The sequence below is a fragment of the Rhinatrema bivittatum genome, chromosome 9, assembly GCF_901001135.1.
Source record: "Rhinatrema bivittatum chromosome 9, aRhiBiv1.1, whole genome shotgun sequence".
In the NCBI taxonomy this organism is placed as follows: Eukaryota; Metazoa; Chordata; class Amphibia; order Gymnophiona; family Rhinatrematidae; genus Rhinatrema; species Rhinatrema bivittatum.
This window is the reverse complement of record NC_042623.1, coordinates 10,011,607-10,025,605: the sequence shown is the minus strand read 5'-3', so window position 1 is coordinate 10,025,605 and position 13,999 is coordinate 10,011,607. Positions and strand designations below refer to the sequence as shown.

General features: G+C 51.9%; 1 protein-coding gene across 2 annotated transcripts in view; it reads left to right on the top strand.

Annotated features, from left to right (window-relative positions):
* The window catches only part of PRPF18 (pre-mRNA processing factor 18), a 90,616-nt gene that overhangs the window by 19,864 nt on the left and 56,753 nt on the right, over positions 1 to 13,999 (top strand). For both annotated transcript variants that reach the window (XM_029615575.1, XM_029615576.1), the window contains 2 exons: positions 1,210 to 1,311; positions 9,290 to 9,403. In XM_029615575.1, the coding sequence (XP_029471435.1) occupies positions 1,210 to 1,311; positions 9,290 to 9,403 (216 nt within the window). The remainder of the gene's footprint in view (positions 1 to 1,209; positions 1,312 to 9,289; positions 9,404 to 13,999) is intronic.

The following is a 13,999-nucleotide window of genomic DNA, read 5'->3' as shown; positions in this document are numbered from 1 at the left end:
ATCGTGTGCAGGTTTGCATCTGATGCAGCCTCCTCTTGCATGGGACGGGCACTTTAGTGCATATTCTGAAAGCCGGCAGATAAAATATCTGCACTTGACTTGTTGGTGACAGTGTGCTACGATGTAAAGGCAGCAGGCCTGCCTGCCACTAAGTCATAACTCCTGGCTACGTAAGTGCATGGCAAGGGATTTTGATGCAGGTTCATATGAGGCTGAAGTTTCTCATCCTTCTGCTAAAGTATTAGTAAGAGAGCTCACGGCGGCCAAACTAAATTCAGTGCTGTTTTAATTTCCAGGGAGCTCAACTTCCATCAGCTGCTGTGGCAGGAAGAGAGGTCGGGGGTGGGGGCAGGATATTTGTCTGATGTCCGAGCTATGCTTGCTCTTAGGTTCTGGAGTTGGCTGTCGGCTTGGCACATGGTGTGGTTGGTTTCACGCTTTGGCTGACAATGCTGGTGCCTTCAGAAGGTGTCGTGCATCTCGTCCTGTGTGACCGTCTTTCCCCCTCACCTGATTCCCGGCCTCGGCCCTTAGAAGCTGTGGCCCATTATCTGAAGCTTACCGGATTCCTATGTCTGTTTCTTCTCCTTTAGCGTAACAAGACTTGGCAAGTGCAGCACCAAAATGTTTGAAAGTAATTGAAAAGTTCAGTAGAAGCCCACACTTTCTGAATGCTGATGGTGCTGGCTTGGTCTGAAGTTATTTTTGCTATGCCCAGATTGCCTTTGAAGCATGAACTGTATGTAGATGCTCTACTGGCTTGTAAAAAAAAACCCCACTGATGCAAACTACTTGCTCGTCTGAAGCTAACTGGCAGAATTAGTGATTGCTTTTTCTCAAAGCTATTAATTACTCTGAAAATGAAAGTACCCTGAGGGTAGCTGAATTCATGTAGCGCAGAGAGCAAAAATATCCTTTTTCTCTCTATTGCACTTACCCATGTTTTATTGATGCAGTATTTGCTAGACCTTCTCCTGTTCTTTGAACAATCTCAGTTAGTACAATAACAAGCAGAGGAAATGCAAGGCTGGTATTTGGGAGAACCGAGGAAAGTAATGGAGGCCAAAGCCAAGGTCTGTGATGAGAGGCAGAGGAGAGAGAGTGGTAATTAGGAAAGAATTAACAAGTAGTGGTAGGGTGAAGCTCTACCTCCCTTGATTGTGTGTCCCGTCCAGAGCGTTGTTAATAAGAGCAGCTCTTTCTCTGCAGGCATCGTCAGATGAAGAAGCTAAGCCGCCATCGTCTTGTAATCCAGTTCTGGAGCTGGAACTGGCAGAGGAGAAGTTGCCCATGACTCTCTCCAGACAAGAGGTAAGAGGTTCATCGTCTTCATCTTGACAGTTGTGCTTATAAACCACAGGCCTGAAACCCAACATGGGAAAGGCTTTGGTGTCCTTTCTTCTCTTGCCAGCTTGTCTTGGGTTTCCCCATTAAGGAAGTTTATATTTAGAAAGTCTTTAGACCATGTAAAAGTTGCTTAAAGGTAACGGATGAAGGGAGAAGGCTGGAGTATTACCCGGGCTCTCTTGCTGTTTTGGCATCTGAAATGAAGCTGTAGATTTCCCTGGCATTCCCTCGTTTTGCTGTTCTGTTTTTGATCATCTCTCAGACTTTCTTTGACTCTGTTTCCCCGCATGAACTGATGGTAATTTACATTCTCTGATTCGCGTGGAGCCATCCTGGCGGCTATGCTGCGATCCATTCCTGGCTGAAGCCTTCCACTTTCTGCTCGGGGGCAGCGTTCGGAGTCCCTCCGTCATGAAACGGCGATGCCTAGTGTTTGCACGGAGGGCCCAGAAAGAGCCCGTATGCAGGGCTTCCGGGCCGGGACTGTCGGTGAAGTAAGTTAGGGCAGAGAGAGGCCGAGCCATCTGATGCAACCAAAGCAATGGTGTGAGTGTAATCAGTGGCACAGAAGTGCTGGGGAAGGGAGGGGATATAAAATAGGGGGAATGCCTGGATGATTGCAAATGAAGGCTTCTGGGACCAGATTCCTGCTTCGCCAGAGCTGGAAAACTAAAGTTTTGGAAAGAAGCTGCCCCGTCATGTGATCCTGTGCTGCAGGGAAGCTCCGGTCCGCACGTCTTCCATTATTTATTTTGGACGTCCATCGTTGCTCATCATTCCTGTACTCTTTTCTTTCCTCTTCTGTTCTCTCTGCTTACTTTCTTGAATCTCCCTTTCTCTCAGCCTGCTTGTGTCCGGGTGCATTATTCACGGGTGAAGCCGCGTCGGAGCAGGCCAGTGACTTCAGTACAGACGCAGCATTGCCTCTCGTATTCACGTGAAGCCTTCAGCTGGTGTCTGGATGTGAGAGCCGGGCCTGGAAGGGAAAGGCTATGAGGAGGCTGTTTCCAGCAGTGAGCTGGGGATGAAAGAAGCCAGGGGTTCACATAACGATTCACTGATAAGTCAGGCTTTGTTGATGAAAAGCTGGAGCCAGCTTGAGGCATAGTCCTGCCCTTGATGCCCTGGATGTGTCAGCTGAAATGAATTTACATTTTTTTTATTCCAAAGTGGATTACATTCAGGTACTGGAGGTATTTTCCTGTTCCCTTGTACGTACCAGGATCAGTCCAGACTGCTGGGTTATGCCTCCCTTGCAGCAGATGGAGTCAGAGAAAAGCTGAAAAGCACTCCCTAGGTAACCCGGTGTGCCACCTGCGATCCCTCAGTATTCTCTGGCTCCAGCAGATGAGAGGATGGCATAACCTGCGGTCCTGATCCTTATTAGTATTTAATGATTCTTGAATAGTTATTAGGCACAAATAAGTTTCTACCCTTATTTCTCTGGCTAGATCAACTTTTACTGTAAGTTATTAAAAAAAAAACAAAAAAAAACTTGTCATTGTTTTGAATACAGGCAGGCAAGGCTAGGCCTCTGTACCCGGAGAAAGTTTGCCCTTGCCCAGTGACTAGGGGGCAGATTTACCGGTGGGCCGGTCCCTCTCCCCCCTCTTAGACAGACCCAGAGACGTTTTCATTCCTCTGGTGGGTGCTGTAGTTGCAGGGAAGCTGATTCCCATGCTTACTGGCTGACTGACACAAACAAAAAAATAAATAAATAGACATCTAACGAGAGAGTTTTCTCCCTCACGAGGTAGTGTTTACCTAGTTTCGTCAGCCCTAGCCTGCCGCTATTCTCCCGGGCCTCCGGACGGGGCAGAATTATTCACTCTCCTGCGCTTGTTTTTTCGCGCGTTTGCCATGCCGCGCGGGTCCCAGTGTGAGGCCTGTGGTGAGCCGGCGTTGCGGCTCTCCTGCGAGGACCTCTGCTCCCGATGTATTCCCGGGGGTGAGGGGCCCTCATAGCGGCCAATTTCGCGCCCAAAGTCGGCCCTGCAGCGCTCCCGCAGTGCGGGAGCAGGTCAGCCCATTCAAAGACAGAGGACGCCCCCGCTTGACGCAGGAACAGCGACCATCTTGCCTGCTTCAGGTCCTGATTTTCAGGACTCTGAGATCTCCCTCCGCTTTCCCGGCCTGCTTTGAGCCCACAAAGGCCATGTTTTACACAGCCTGCCTTAACTCCACCTCCAGCCTTGCCTTCGGATCTGGCTTCTCCTGCGGGGGGGCCCTTAAAGCAGCAGCACCCATTTTCCTCCCAGTTTGTCTTGCTGCTCCACAAGGCATATATGGAGGCTGAGGCTGATTGGGAAGCACAGCCTCCTTCTGCAAAGAATTCCAGGCCGGCGGGGGACCAGGGACCTGTTGGTTTGCGGCTTCGCCGTCCAGTTCCTACCAAGGAGCTACCAGCTCCTGCCACTCCTCCGGATCCCTCCACAGTGGATTTGAGCGATGACGTGGATAGCGCCGCTCCGGTGGAGGGGGGTGATCCACAGATACTTTGCTTATTCCGCAAGGAGGAACTGGACCCTCTAATTCCACATGTACTGCAAGAACTAGATATTCCGGCTCCTGAGCCAGTGATGGATTCTTCCTCAGGCAATCCAGTGTTATCCGGTTTATGGTCTCCTCCTCTAACCTTTCCTTTTCATCCGAAAAAGAACTTGGGAGAAAACAAAGTCTACAAGCTGCCTGAGGATAAGCCCAGACAGTCTCGTCCTTTCAGCACGTTCCAAGGTAGTTTTCGGGGTCAGCGCCGTTTACGTACAGGCAGGGGATCCTCTGTTGCTCTTCGACAGACATTGGCCAGGTCTCGGTCCTGGGCTCATTCCTTTCATGGTAGGCGGCCCCAGCGCAACGGCACATCTCATGGCTTCGCCTCCAAGTCTTCCCAATTAAGTTGCGCCGACCCATTCCTCCGTACTGGAGATCGGGGGACTCCTCTCCCTGTTTCGCGAGGAGTGGGACAAGATCATGTCTGATCAGTGGGTCCTCGATATTATAAGTCATGGTTACGCTTTGGAATTTGCTCGCCCTCTTCAGGATCTTTTCTTGGTGTCCCCTTGTGGGTCTCAGCAAAAAAGGCAAGTAGTTCTTCAAACTCTCTCGATTACTGGCCCTGGGGGCGATTGTTTCGGTGCCACAGGCCGAGAGTCGGACCGGTCGTTACTCCATTTACTTCGTGGTCCCCAAAAAGGAGGGCTCTTTCTGGCCGATTTTGAACTTAAAGGAAGTCAACAAAGCATTGCGAATACCTCTGTTTCGGATGGAGACTTTGAGATCCGTGATTTTTTTTTTTAATTCTTTATCACTTTCCAAATAATAAAATAACCATATTATTTGTATACAGAACAACATGGTAGGTTAAGAATATGTATACACTTAACACTATACTCTAAGTCAAACATCATCATTATTAAACCATCCCATTAATATATCAAACAACCTGGAGGGGTTTTGGTTTACTGAGATCCGTGATTGCGGCTGTCCACAAGGACGAATATTTGGCTTCTTTGGATCTGATGGAAGCTTATCTGCACATAGGAATCCGCGCCCACCATCAGAGGTTTCTGAGGTTCCAGGTCTTAGGAGAACATTATCAGTTTCGCGCCCTTCCCTTTGCTCTAGCAATGGCTCCGCAAGTTTTCACCAAGGTTGATGGTGGTTGTGGCGGCGTGCCTTCGGAGGGAAGGGATTTTAATTCATCCATACCTGGATGACTGGCCCATCTGAGCAAAGTCGGAGACACTGCAGACTGGCAGTCCAGTCTGTTGTACAACGCTTACAATCCCTGGGCTGGATCGTCAATTATAACAAGAGCCAACTGGTGCCGTCTCAGGAGTTGGAATTTCTGGGAGCCCGTTTCAAAACATCGCTGGGCAAGGTTTTCCTACCCAGCCTCAGGATGGAGAAGTTGATGTCCCAGGTCAGGCGTCTGTTGGCCCTGCCTTTACCCACAGTGTGGGACTATTTACAACTTCTTGGTTCTATGGCATCTACCATGGAGCTGGTTCCTTGGGCCTTTGCTCATATGAGACCTTTCCAGAGAGCATTGCTCTCTCGTTGGGATCCTAAGTCAGAGGAGTTCCACTTACCCTTACCCCTCCTGGAACCAGCCAGGGCCAGTCTCGATTGGCGGTTAATTCCGGATCACTTGCTTCAGGGCATGGACTTGGAGAATCCTCAGTGGACAGTCGTGACGACAGATGCCAGCCTCTCCGGGTGGGGAGCAGTTTGTCAGTCCCGATCGGCACAAGGTCAGTGTACAACTCAGGAAGCCAAGTGGTGGTCCATCAATCGATTGGAAACCAGGGCAGTTCGCCTAGCTCTACGCCATTTTCTTCCCCTGGTCAGACACAGGGCGGTAAAGATTCTATCCGACAATGTGACCACCGTGGCTTACATAAATCGTCAAGGAGGTACAAAGAGTCAACCAGTTGCCTCCGAGCCAGACAGATTGATGGCATGGGCAGAGCGCAAGCTGGCACTTCTGGCGGCATCTCATATAGCCGGGGTGGACAAGGTCCAAGCGGATTTTCTCCGCCGACAGCATTTAGATCCTGGCGAATGGGAGATGTTCACGGATGCGATGGACCTTGTGATCCACCGGTGGGGAGTTCCCTGGGTGGATTTGATGGCGACTCACTTGAATGTGAAGGCGGCTCGCTTCTTCAGTCGCAGAAGGGAACACGGATCAGAAATGGTGGATGCCCTGGTCCTTCCATGACCTCCCGGCATTCTTCTCTACGTGTTTCCCCCCCCCCCCCCCATCCCCCCATGGCCGCTGGTGGGAAAAGTTCTACGGCGAATAGAATTCCACAGAGGACCGGTTCTTGTGGCTCCGGAGTGGCCGCGACGACCATGGTTCGCAGACCTGATCAACCTGGCGGTGGACGGTCCCTTGCGCCTTGGTCATCTGCCGAACCTCCTCCAGCAGGGCCCAGTATTTTTCCATCAGGCCAATCGCTTCTGTCTAGCGGCTTGGCTTATGAGAGGAGACAGTTAAGAAAGAAGGGGCTACCCGGAGGCGGTTATTTCCACTCTTCTCCGCGCTCGAAAAACTTCTACGTCTCTCTTACCTACGTTCGGGTGTGGAAGGTCTTTGATTCTTGGTGCAGTAGGTTTGGTGTGTCCCCGCGGCAGACCACTAATGTCCACATTCTTGCCCTCTTGCAGGACGGTTTAAAGAAAGGTTTGGCGTCCAGCTCCCTCCGGGTGCAGGTAGCGGCTTTGGGTTGTTTGGCTTGCTTCAACATGAGGAATACCCAGTGGACCCTACTGTCCCAATAGCGGCAGGCTTTCCAGGATCTTGAGGCTCCTGTCTTGGTCACTCGCCCTCTAAGAGTGTCTCTTTCCTGGTGGGAAGATCTATCCAACCTGGAAAGGGGGCTTCCCTTCAAGCCCCCCTCTGCCTCAGGTGATTCTCACCACAGGTGACTCCCCTCACAGCTGGGGGAGCTCATGTGAACGATAGCCACATGTAGGGTCTCTGGACTGCCTTCAAAGCCCACTGCCAGATCAACTTTCTGGAGCTTTGGGCAATGTGATACACCCTGTGGGCGTTCAGAGACCGGTTGTCATCCAAGGAAGTCTTGATTCCAAGTTGCAGTGTGGTATATCAACAAACAGGGGGCATGGGCTCGTCCCTTCTCTGCCACAAGGTGGTGCAGGTGTGGCCCTGGGCTCTCTCACAGGGCATGTTGCTCCAAGCGGCTTACCTACTGGACCATCTCAATGTGCTAGTGGACTGCCTGAGCTATTCCTTCCAAACACATGAGTGGTCCCCCAACCCGGAGGTCGTGGCCGCACTCTTTTGCTGATGGGGGTACGCAGGATATATATCTCTTCGCCTCCCCACTCAACCACAAGGTGAGCGAGTTCTGCTTCCTGGCGCCAGGGGACGGTCTTTCAGCCTGCAATGTCTTCTCCCTCCACTGGGAGAAGGACCTGCTGTTTGCGTACCCCCCCTCTACCGCTCCTCTCGAGGACTCTGCTGAAGCTTCAGCAGGACAGGGGAACCATGATACTCGTGGCCCCGACAGGTTTGATATCCACTCCTGTGGGACCTGTCGGTGCGAGCACCCATCCGGCTAGGGACGGCGCCCGTTCTCATCTCACAGAATCAGGGCACCCTGCGCCATCCCAATCTCCGGGCTCTGGCCCTCACGGCTTGGACGTTGAGCGCCTAGCCCTCCAGCACTTGGGGCTCTCGGCCTGCGTCTCCAAGATCCTGGTGGCGTCTCAAAAGCCTTCCACTAGGACGTCCAACAGTTTGAAGTGGAAAAGATTCTCCATTTGGTGTTTGGGTCATGCTTTGGATTCTTTCTCATGCCCCCTTCCCCGGCTGTTGGACTGTCTCCGGCATATATCAATCTGGACTTCAGACGAGCATGTACCATCGGTGTTGCTGGCACGCCCGTTTCGGTCCAGCCTTTAGTGGGCTGCTTCTTGCGGGGCCACCTCCAGCTAAAACCCCTGCTGCGGCCTCCGGTTGCATGGCTCTGGCGCAGCTCATGCGCCCTCCTTTTGAACCGCCGTAGTCCTGCGACCTGAAGTTCCTCACCTGGAAAATTATATTCCTGGCGACAATCACTTCGGCTCATAGGGTCCGCAAGCTTCAGCCGCTGGTCCCGTACACTCCATGCACGAAGTTCTTCTACGATCGTGTGGTCCTATGAATGCATCCTAAGTTTCTGCCTAAGGTCATGACTGATTTCCATCCCAATCAGTCCATCGTCTTACCCACCTTTTTTCCGAGACCTCATTCCCACCTAGGGGAGCGAGCTCTTCATAACTTGGACTGTAAAAGGGCCTTGGCCTTCTAGCTGGATCGCATTGCAGGCCATAGACCGTCTACCCAGCTCTTGGTGTCCTTTGATCCCAACAGGCTGGGAGTGGCGGTGGGTAAGCAGACCTTGTCAAACTGGCTGGCGGATTGTATTGCCTTTTGCTATGCGCAGGCAAGTCTCCTGCTAGCCAGCAGAGTGAAGGCTCGCTCTGTGCGGGCTATGGCGACGTCGGTGGCGCACTTACGTGCAGTCCTCGTCGTTGAGATTCACCGGGCACCACCTGGAGCTCTCTTTACATGTTTGCATCCCACTACTGCCCGGACAAAGATGGATGCTAGGGCAGCGCCTTCGGTCAGTCCAATCTGTGCAACCTGTTCCAGTCCTGAACCCCCCTCTTCGTGCTTCTGTGGGAACCAGACAGTTGCCTGCTGGCCTACAGCGCCTCAGTTGTGCCTGTTGGCACCTTGTTCGGTTGCTGCTTGTATCTCCAGCTCATGGGGACAGTCACCCATATGCGAGGACTACCATCCTGCTTGTCCTAGGAGAAAGCGCAGTTGCTTACCTGTAACAGGTGTTCTCCTAGGACAGCAGGATGTTAGTCCTCAGGAATCCTCCCCACAGGGTGGATTCTCTTTCGGTTTGTTTTATTTTTTGCTTGTATTTTTCTCTGTTTCGAGACTGAAGGGGGACCTCGAGTGACGCACGGATAGCAGCAGGCTGGGGGTGCTCAGTCTGCTGGTCAAAGCTTCTAGAAACTTTGACAAACGTTTTCCATGCCAGGCTCCATCGACTACCATCCAGTTTTCCTAGGAGAACACCTGTTACAGGTAAGCAGCCGTGCTTTCTCTGGGGTCTGCCTGTTATCCTTCCCCCCTATCCCTTCTGGCTTTCTTCCCCTGAGCTCATGCCACAGATACACCAGGCTTACGCAGCATTATTAAAGTTGCCTTATTGAAAAAAAGAGAGAAACAGTAGACATCTCTTAAATTCTCCCCATACTCCAAGGTCCTTGGGGCAGCTTGGGACATTGTGACTAGGTGCATTATCCTGTACAGTGCTGTGTACACTCCTGCTAGGTAAATATTGATTCCACTTCTTTTTAAGCAGTGCTGATTTGGCCTTGGAGGAGAATGAATGGTGTTACCTGTTTTTTGCAGGTGATTTGGAGGCTGAGAGAGAGAGGTGAGCCCGTCAGATTGTTCGGTGAAACGGATTACGATGCATTTCAACGTTTGAGGAAGATCGAAATTTTAGCACCCGAAGTCAACAAGGTATGCAACGGTGATTATTAACTGTAATCTGCTTGTGTTTTTTCTTCCCTGTAAACCTAGATCGTGACTACAATATTTCAGAATATCGTATTTGATATTTCCCTGTCTTGCCTGTCCTGCCGCCTCCTGTCTTTGTTGGGAGGGTGAAATGTAAGGTGGTTGTGATGCTGCACACAGTCAGGAGGTATCTGGGGGAATAGCAGATGCAGCTCCCTTCCTAGTCCCAGATGACCTTTGACTCTGGGGCCTTCACGTCATAGCAGTGCCCTCGTAGGACCGTGCAGAAGTGCAGCACTCAGAACAGCCTAGGAGCTAGGAATGTAAATACTGTGGTTATTGTTAATGACCTCAGCTCTTCAGCCACTCTTAGGCCACCTCAGACTGAATTTTTCTTGGGGGCTGACGGCAGCAACTGACTGAAGACTCGCTGCGCTTTTGTTGAACGAGTCCAAACCGTGTAATGTAGCGGCCATAAGCTGCAGCCTCCGATATCTTCCTGTGACTTTCAGTGTCAGAGCTGTTCTTTTTCAGAGTTTATTTTTTACATCTTACCCTTATAATAAAAAATGTATTTATTACTATGTAAACTGAATTATTACTTATCCAAAGAAGCCATTGCTTGCCTTTTCAGTTATAGCAGCTAGAGGTTTTCTCATTTTCCTTCTGTACGTGGGCTTTGCAAAATCCACTTGCCCGGGGCAAGCGGGTGGTGCTGTCCAGGAGGAGGAGGTGGAATCTTTTGGTCCCAGTGGGAGCCTGGGGGGAGAAAGTGGGCTGTAGCAGGTTTTGGGGAGAGGGGGGTAGGAACGGAGGAGAATGAGAGGGCTTGGGGGTAGGGGAGAGGAGGAGGAAGAAGGGGGAGAGGGGCAGGGGTTGGGAGTGCATCTGCATGAAGGAGGAAAGACGAGGGCTGTGTGTGTGTGTGTGGGGGGGGGGGGGGGTCGGTTGAGGGGGTGCACTGTCCAGGGAAGAAATGCACTTGCACTGGTCTCCTGCCACCTGTTGGTGGGGGGGGGGGGGACTGCTGCAGGTATAGTACATTTCAGTCTCCAAGCCATTTTTCAAGCCCTGTCTCTACTCATTCGCCACAAACTATCAAGGCTTGCAGAATAAGGCAGCAAGATGGCAAATGCTGGCCAGGACTTCTGCAGGGTTGACCCAGTAGTCCAAAGGCATTGCTGCCTGCTACTCCGCAGGATAGAGGGTTAAGGGCTGAGAGCCCCCTAGAAATGAGATGGCAAAACCCCCTGCTGCCTCTGTGAGAAGGTAGTGTGGGCTGAGAATAACATGGGGAATGGTTGCCTGTGGGCACAGGGAGTCTGTCTCTCCCCTGCCATGGTAAGGGAGGTGGCAGGAGATGCAGTAGAAGGTTAAATAGCCCCTGGTCCATCAAGCCCAGCATCCTGTTTCCAACAGAGGCCAAAACCAGGCCACAAGAACCTGGCAATTACCCAAACACCAAGAAGATCCCATGCTCCTGATGCAATTAATAGCAGTGGCTATTCCCTAAGTATAATTGATTAATAGCCATTAATGGACTTCTCCTCCAAGAACTTATCCAAACCTTTTTTGAACCCAGCTACACTAACTGCACTAACCACATCCTCTGGCAACAAATTCCAGAGCTTTATTGTGCTAATCTGAGAGAATTCTTTTTCATTCAACGCACAATAAATCTCTGGAATTTGTTGCCAGAGGATGTGGTTAGTGCAGTTAGTGTAGCTGGGTTCAAAAAAGGTTTGGATAAGTTCTTGGAGGAGAAGTCCATTAACGGCTATTAATCAAGTTTACTTAGGGAATAGCCACTGCTATTAATTGCATCAGTAGCATGGGATCTTCTTAGTGTTTGGGTACTTGCCAGGTTCTTGTGGCCTGGTTTGGCCTCTGTTGGAAACAGGATGCTGGGCTTGATGGACCCTCGGTCTGACCCAGCATGGCAATTTCTTATGTTCTTATGGTCCAGGAGTGCTGGTAGCACACGGTTTTGCTTCTCCACTTGGGGGTGGTTGCTGGTTGAATCTTGTCTGAGGAGCCCAAATGATTGTAAACATTCAGAGTGGGTTTGTGGCACTGCCAAACTGGAAAGGTAGGGTGGGAGAGGGTTTAGCGATCTTTGAGGAGAAAGGATGATGAAGTTATAGGCATAGATGCTAATTAAAAATATGGGGAGTGCGTCTGATTTTAGCAAACACGTGGCGTTAAATAACCAATCAGAAAAAGCTGATTTACTGTCCAGTATCATTTTGTTCCCTAGAAGTGGCCCGAGTTAGAGATTCTGTGCCCCTTCGTAGCAGCTTAGCTTGAACCTTTCCTCTGATCTTCTTCCTATGGCGTCAGGGTGTCCGCTTCCAGATCTGAGCCGTTGTCTGGCGTTCGTGCTCAAGCTACGGATTCTTTCTTCCCAGTTGGACGTTTGTAGAGCCTGCGGCTCTGTTACTTCCAGGCTCCCTAAGTAGGAGTTGGCATCAGCACAGTGACAGTGGCCCCAGCGTTTCCTCCACACCTGAAAGATTCCGGGTGCCTGAAACGGGACGCTTGGTACCGGACAAAAGGCCTGGGCCAGAGTGAGATGTGGCGGCTGCAGCCCGTGATTGGGAGGGAAGAAGCAGGAGAGAGGGCAATAACTGGCGATGGAAGGGGAAAGCAAAGAAAAGAAGCACAAAAAAATGCCAAACTAACCAAGATCAAAACCAGAAAATAACCTGAGCCACATAAAAAAAACAAAACACCTTTCCTTTGTGCCCGAGTTTTCCGTTTCCCAGCCCTGCCGGATGTCATTAGGCAGTGTCTGCCCTGCTGTACGGTGCCAGAGAGGCCGCACGCAGGAGGGACCCTGTGTTCCTCCACGCCGGTGCGCAGAACGGATTTCCACCACCCTTCTTAAAGGCTGAGCTGAGCCACGTGCACCGTCTGATGCCTGCCCACGCTGCTGCTAGCCGTGGCTTCTATTTGTGCCCAGCGGGAATAAAGAATCGCACCGTGCGATGCCCGCCCACGCTGCTGCTAGCCGTGGCTTCTATTTGTACCCAGCGGGAATAAAGAATCGCACCATGCGATGCCTGCCCACGCTGCTGCTAGCCGTGGCTTCTATTTGTGCCCAGCGGGAATAAAGAATCGCACCGTGCGATGCCCACGCTGCTGCTAGCCGTGGCTTCTATTTGTGCCCAGCGGGAATAAAGAATCGCACCGTGCGATGCCTGCCCACGCTGCTGCTAGCCGTGGCTTCTATTTGTGCCCAGCGGGAATAAAGAATCGCACCGTGCGATGCCCGCCCACGCTGCTGCTAGCCGTGGCTTCTATTTGTACCCAGCGGGAATAAAGAATCGCACCATGCGATGCCTGCCTACGCTGCTGCTAGCCTTGGCTTCTATTTGTGCCCAGCGGGAATAAAGAATCGCACCGTGCGATGCCCGCCCACGCTGCTGCTAGCCGTGGCTTCTATTTGTACCCAGCGGGAATAAAGAATCGCACCATGCGATGCCTGCCCACGCTGCTGCTAGCCTTGGCTTCTATTTATGCCCAGCGGGAATAAAGAATCGCACCGTGCGATGCCTGCCCACGCTGCTGCTAGCCTTGGCTTCTATTTGTGCCCAGCGGGAAAAAGAGTCGCACCGTGCGATGCCCACGCTGCTGCTAGCCGTGGCTTCTATTTGTGCCCAGCGGGAATAAAGAGTCGCACCGTGCGATGCCTGCCCACGCTGCTGCTAGCCGTGGCTTCTATTTGTACCCAGCGGGAATAAAGAATCGCACCGTGCAATGCCCGCCCACGCTGCTGCTAGCCGTGGCTTCTATTTGTGCCCAGCGGGAATAAAGAGTCGCACCGTGCGATGCCCACGCTGCTGCTAGCCGAGGCTTCTATTTGTACCCAGCGGGAATAAAGAATCGCACCGTGCGATGCCCGCCCACGCTGCTGCTAGCCGTGGCTTCTATTTGTGCCCAGCGGGAATAAAGAATCGCACCGTGCGATGCCTGCCCACGCTGCTGCTAGCCGTGGCTTCTATTTGTGCCCAGCGGGAATAAAGAGTCGCACCGTGCGATGCCTGCCCACGCTGCTGCTAGCCTTGGCTTCTATTTGTGCCCAGCGGGAATAAAGAATCGCACCGTGTGATGCCTGCCCACACTGCTGCTAGCCGTGGCTTCTATTTGTACCCAGCGGGAATAAAGAGTCGCACCGTGCGATGCCTGCCCACGCTGCTGCTAGCCTTGGCTTCTATTTGTGCCCAGCGGGAATAAAGAATCGCACCGTGCGATGCCTGCCCACGCTGCTGCTAGCCGTGGCTTCTATTTGTGCCCAGCGGGAATAAAGAATCGCACCGTGCGATGCCCACGCTGATGCTAGCCGTGGCTTCTATTTGTGCCCAGCGGGAATAAAGAATTGCACCGTGCGAAAGAGTCGCACCGTGCGATGCCCACGCTGCTGCTAGCCTTGGCTTCTATTTCATACCCTGCACTTGTACCCAGCAACCTGTAACGTCTCACTGCACTTGGTCCGCTCTTCAGGTGCTAGGAATCACAGGAACAAAGTAACATAGAAGTCCCTGGTTTCAGCCTCCTCAGCCTTGTAGCCCGAGAGTGACCACCAGCTCCTTCCTTATC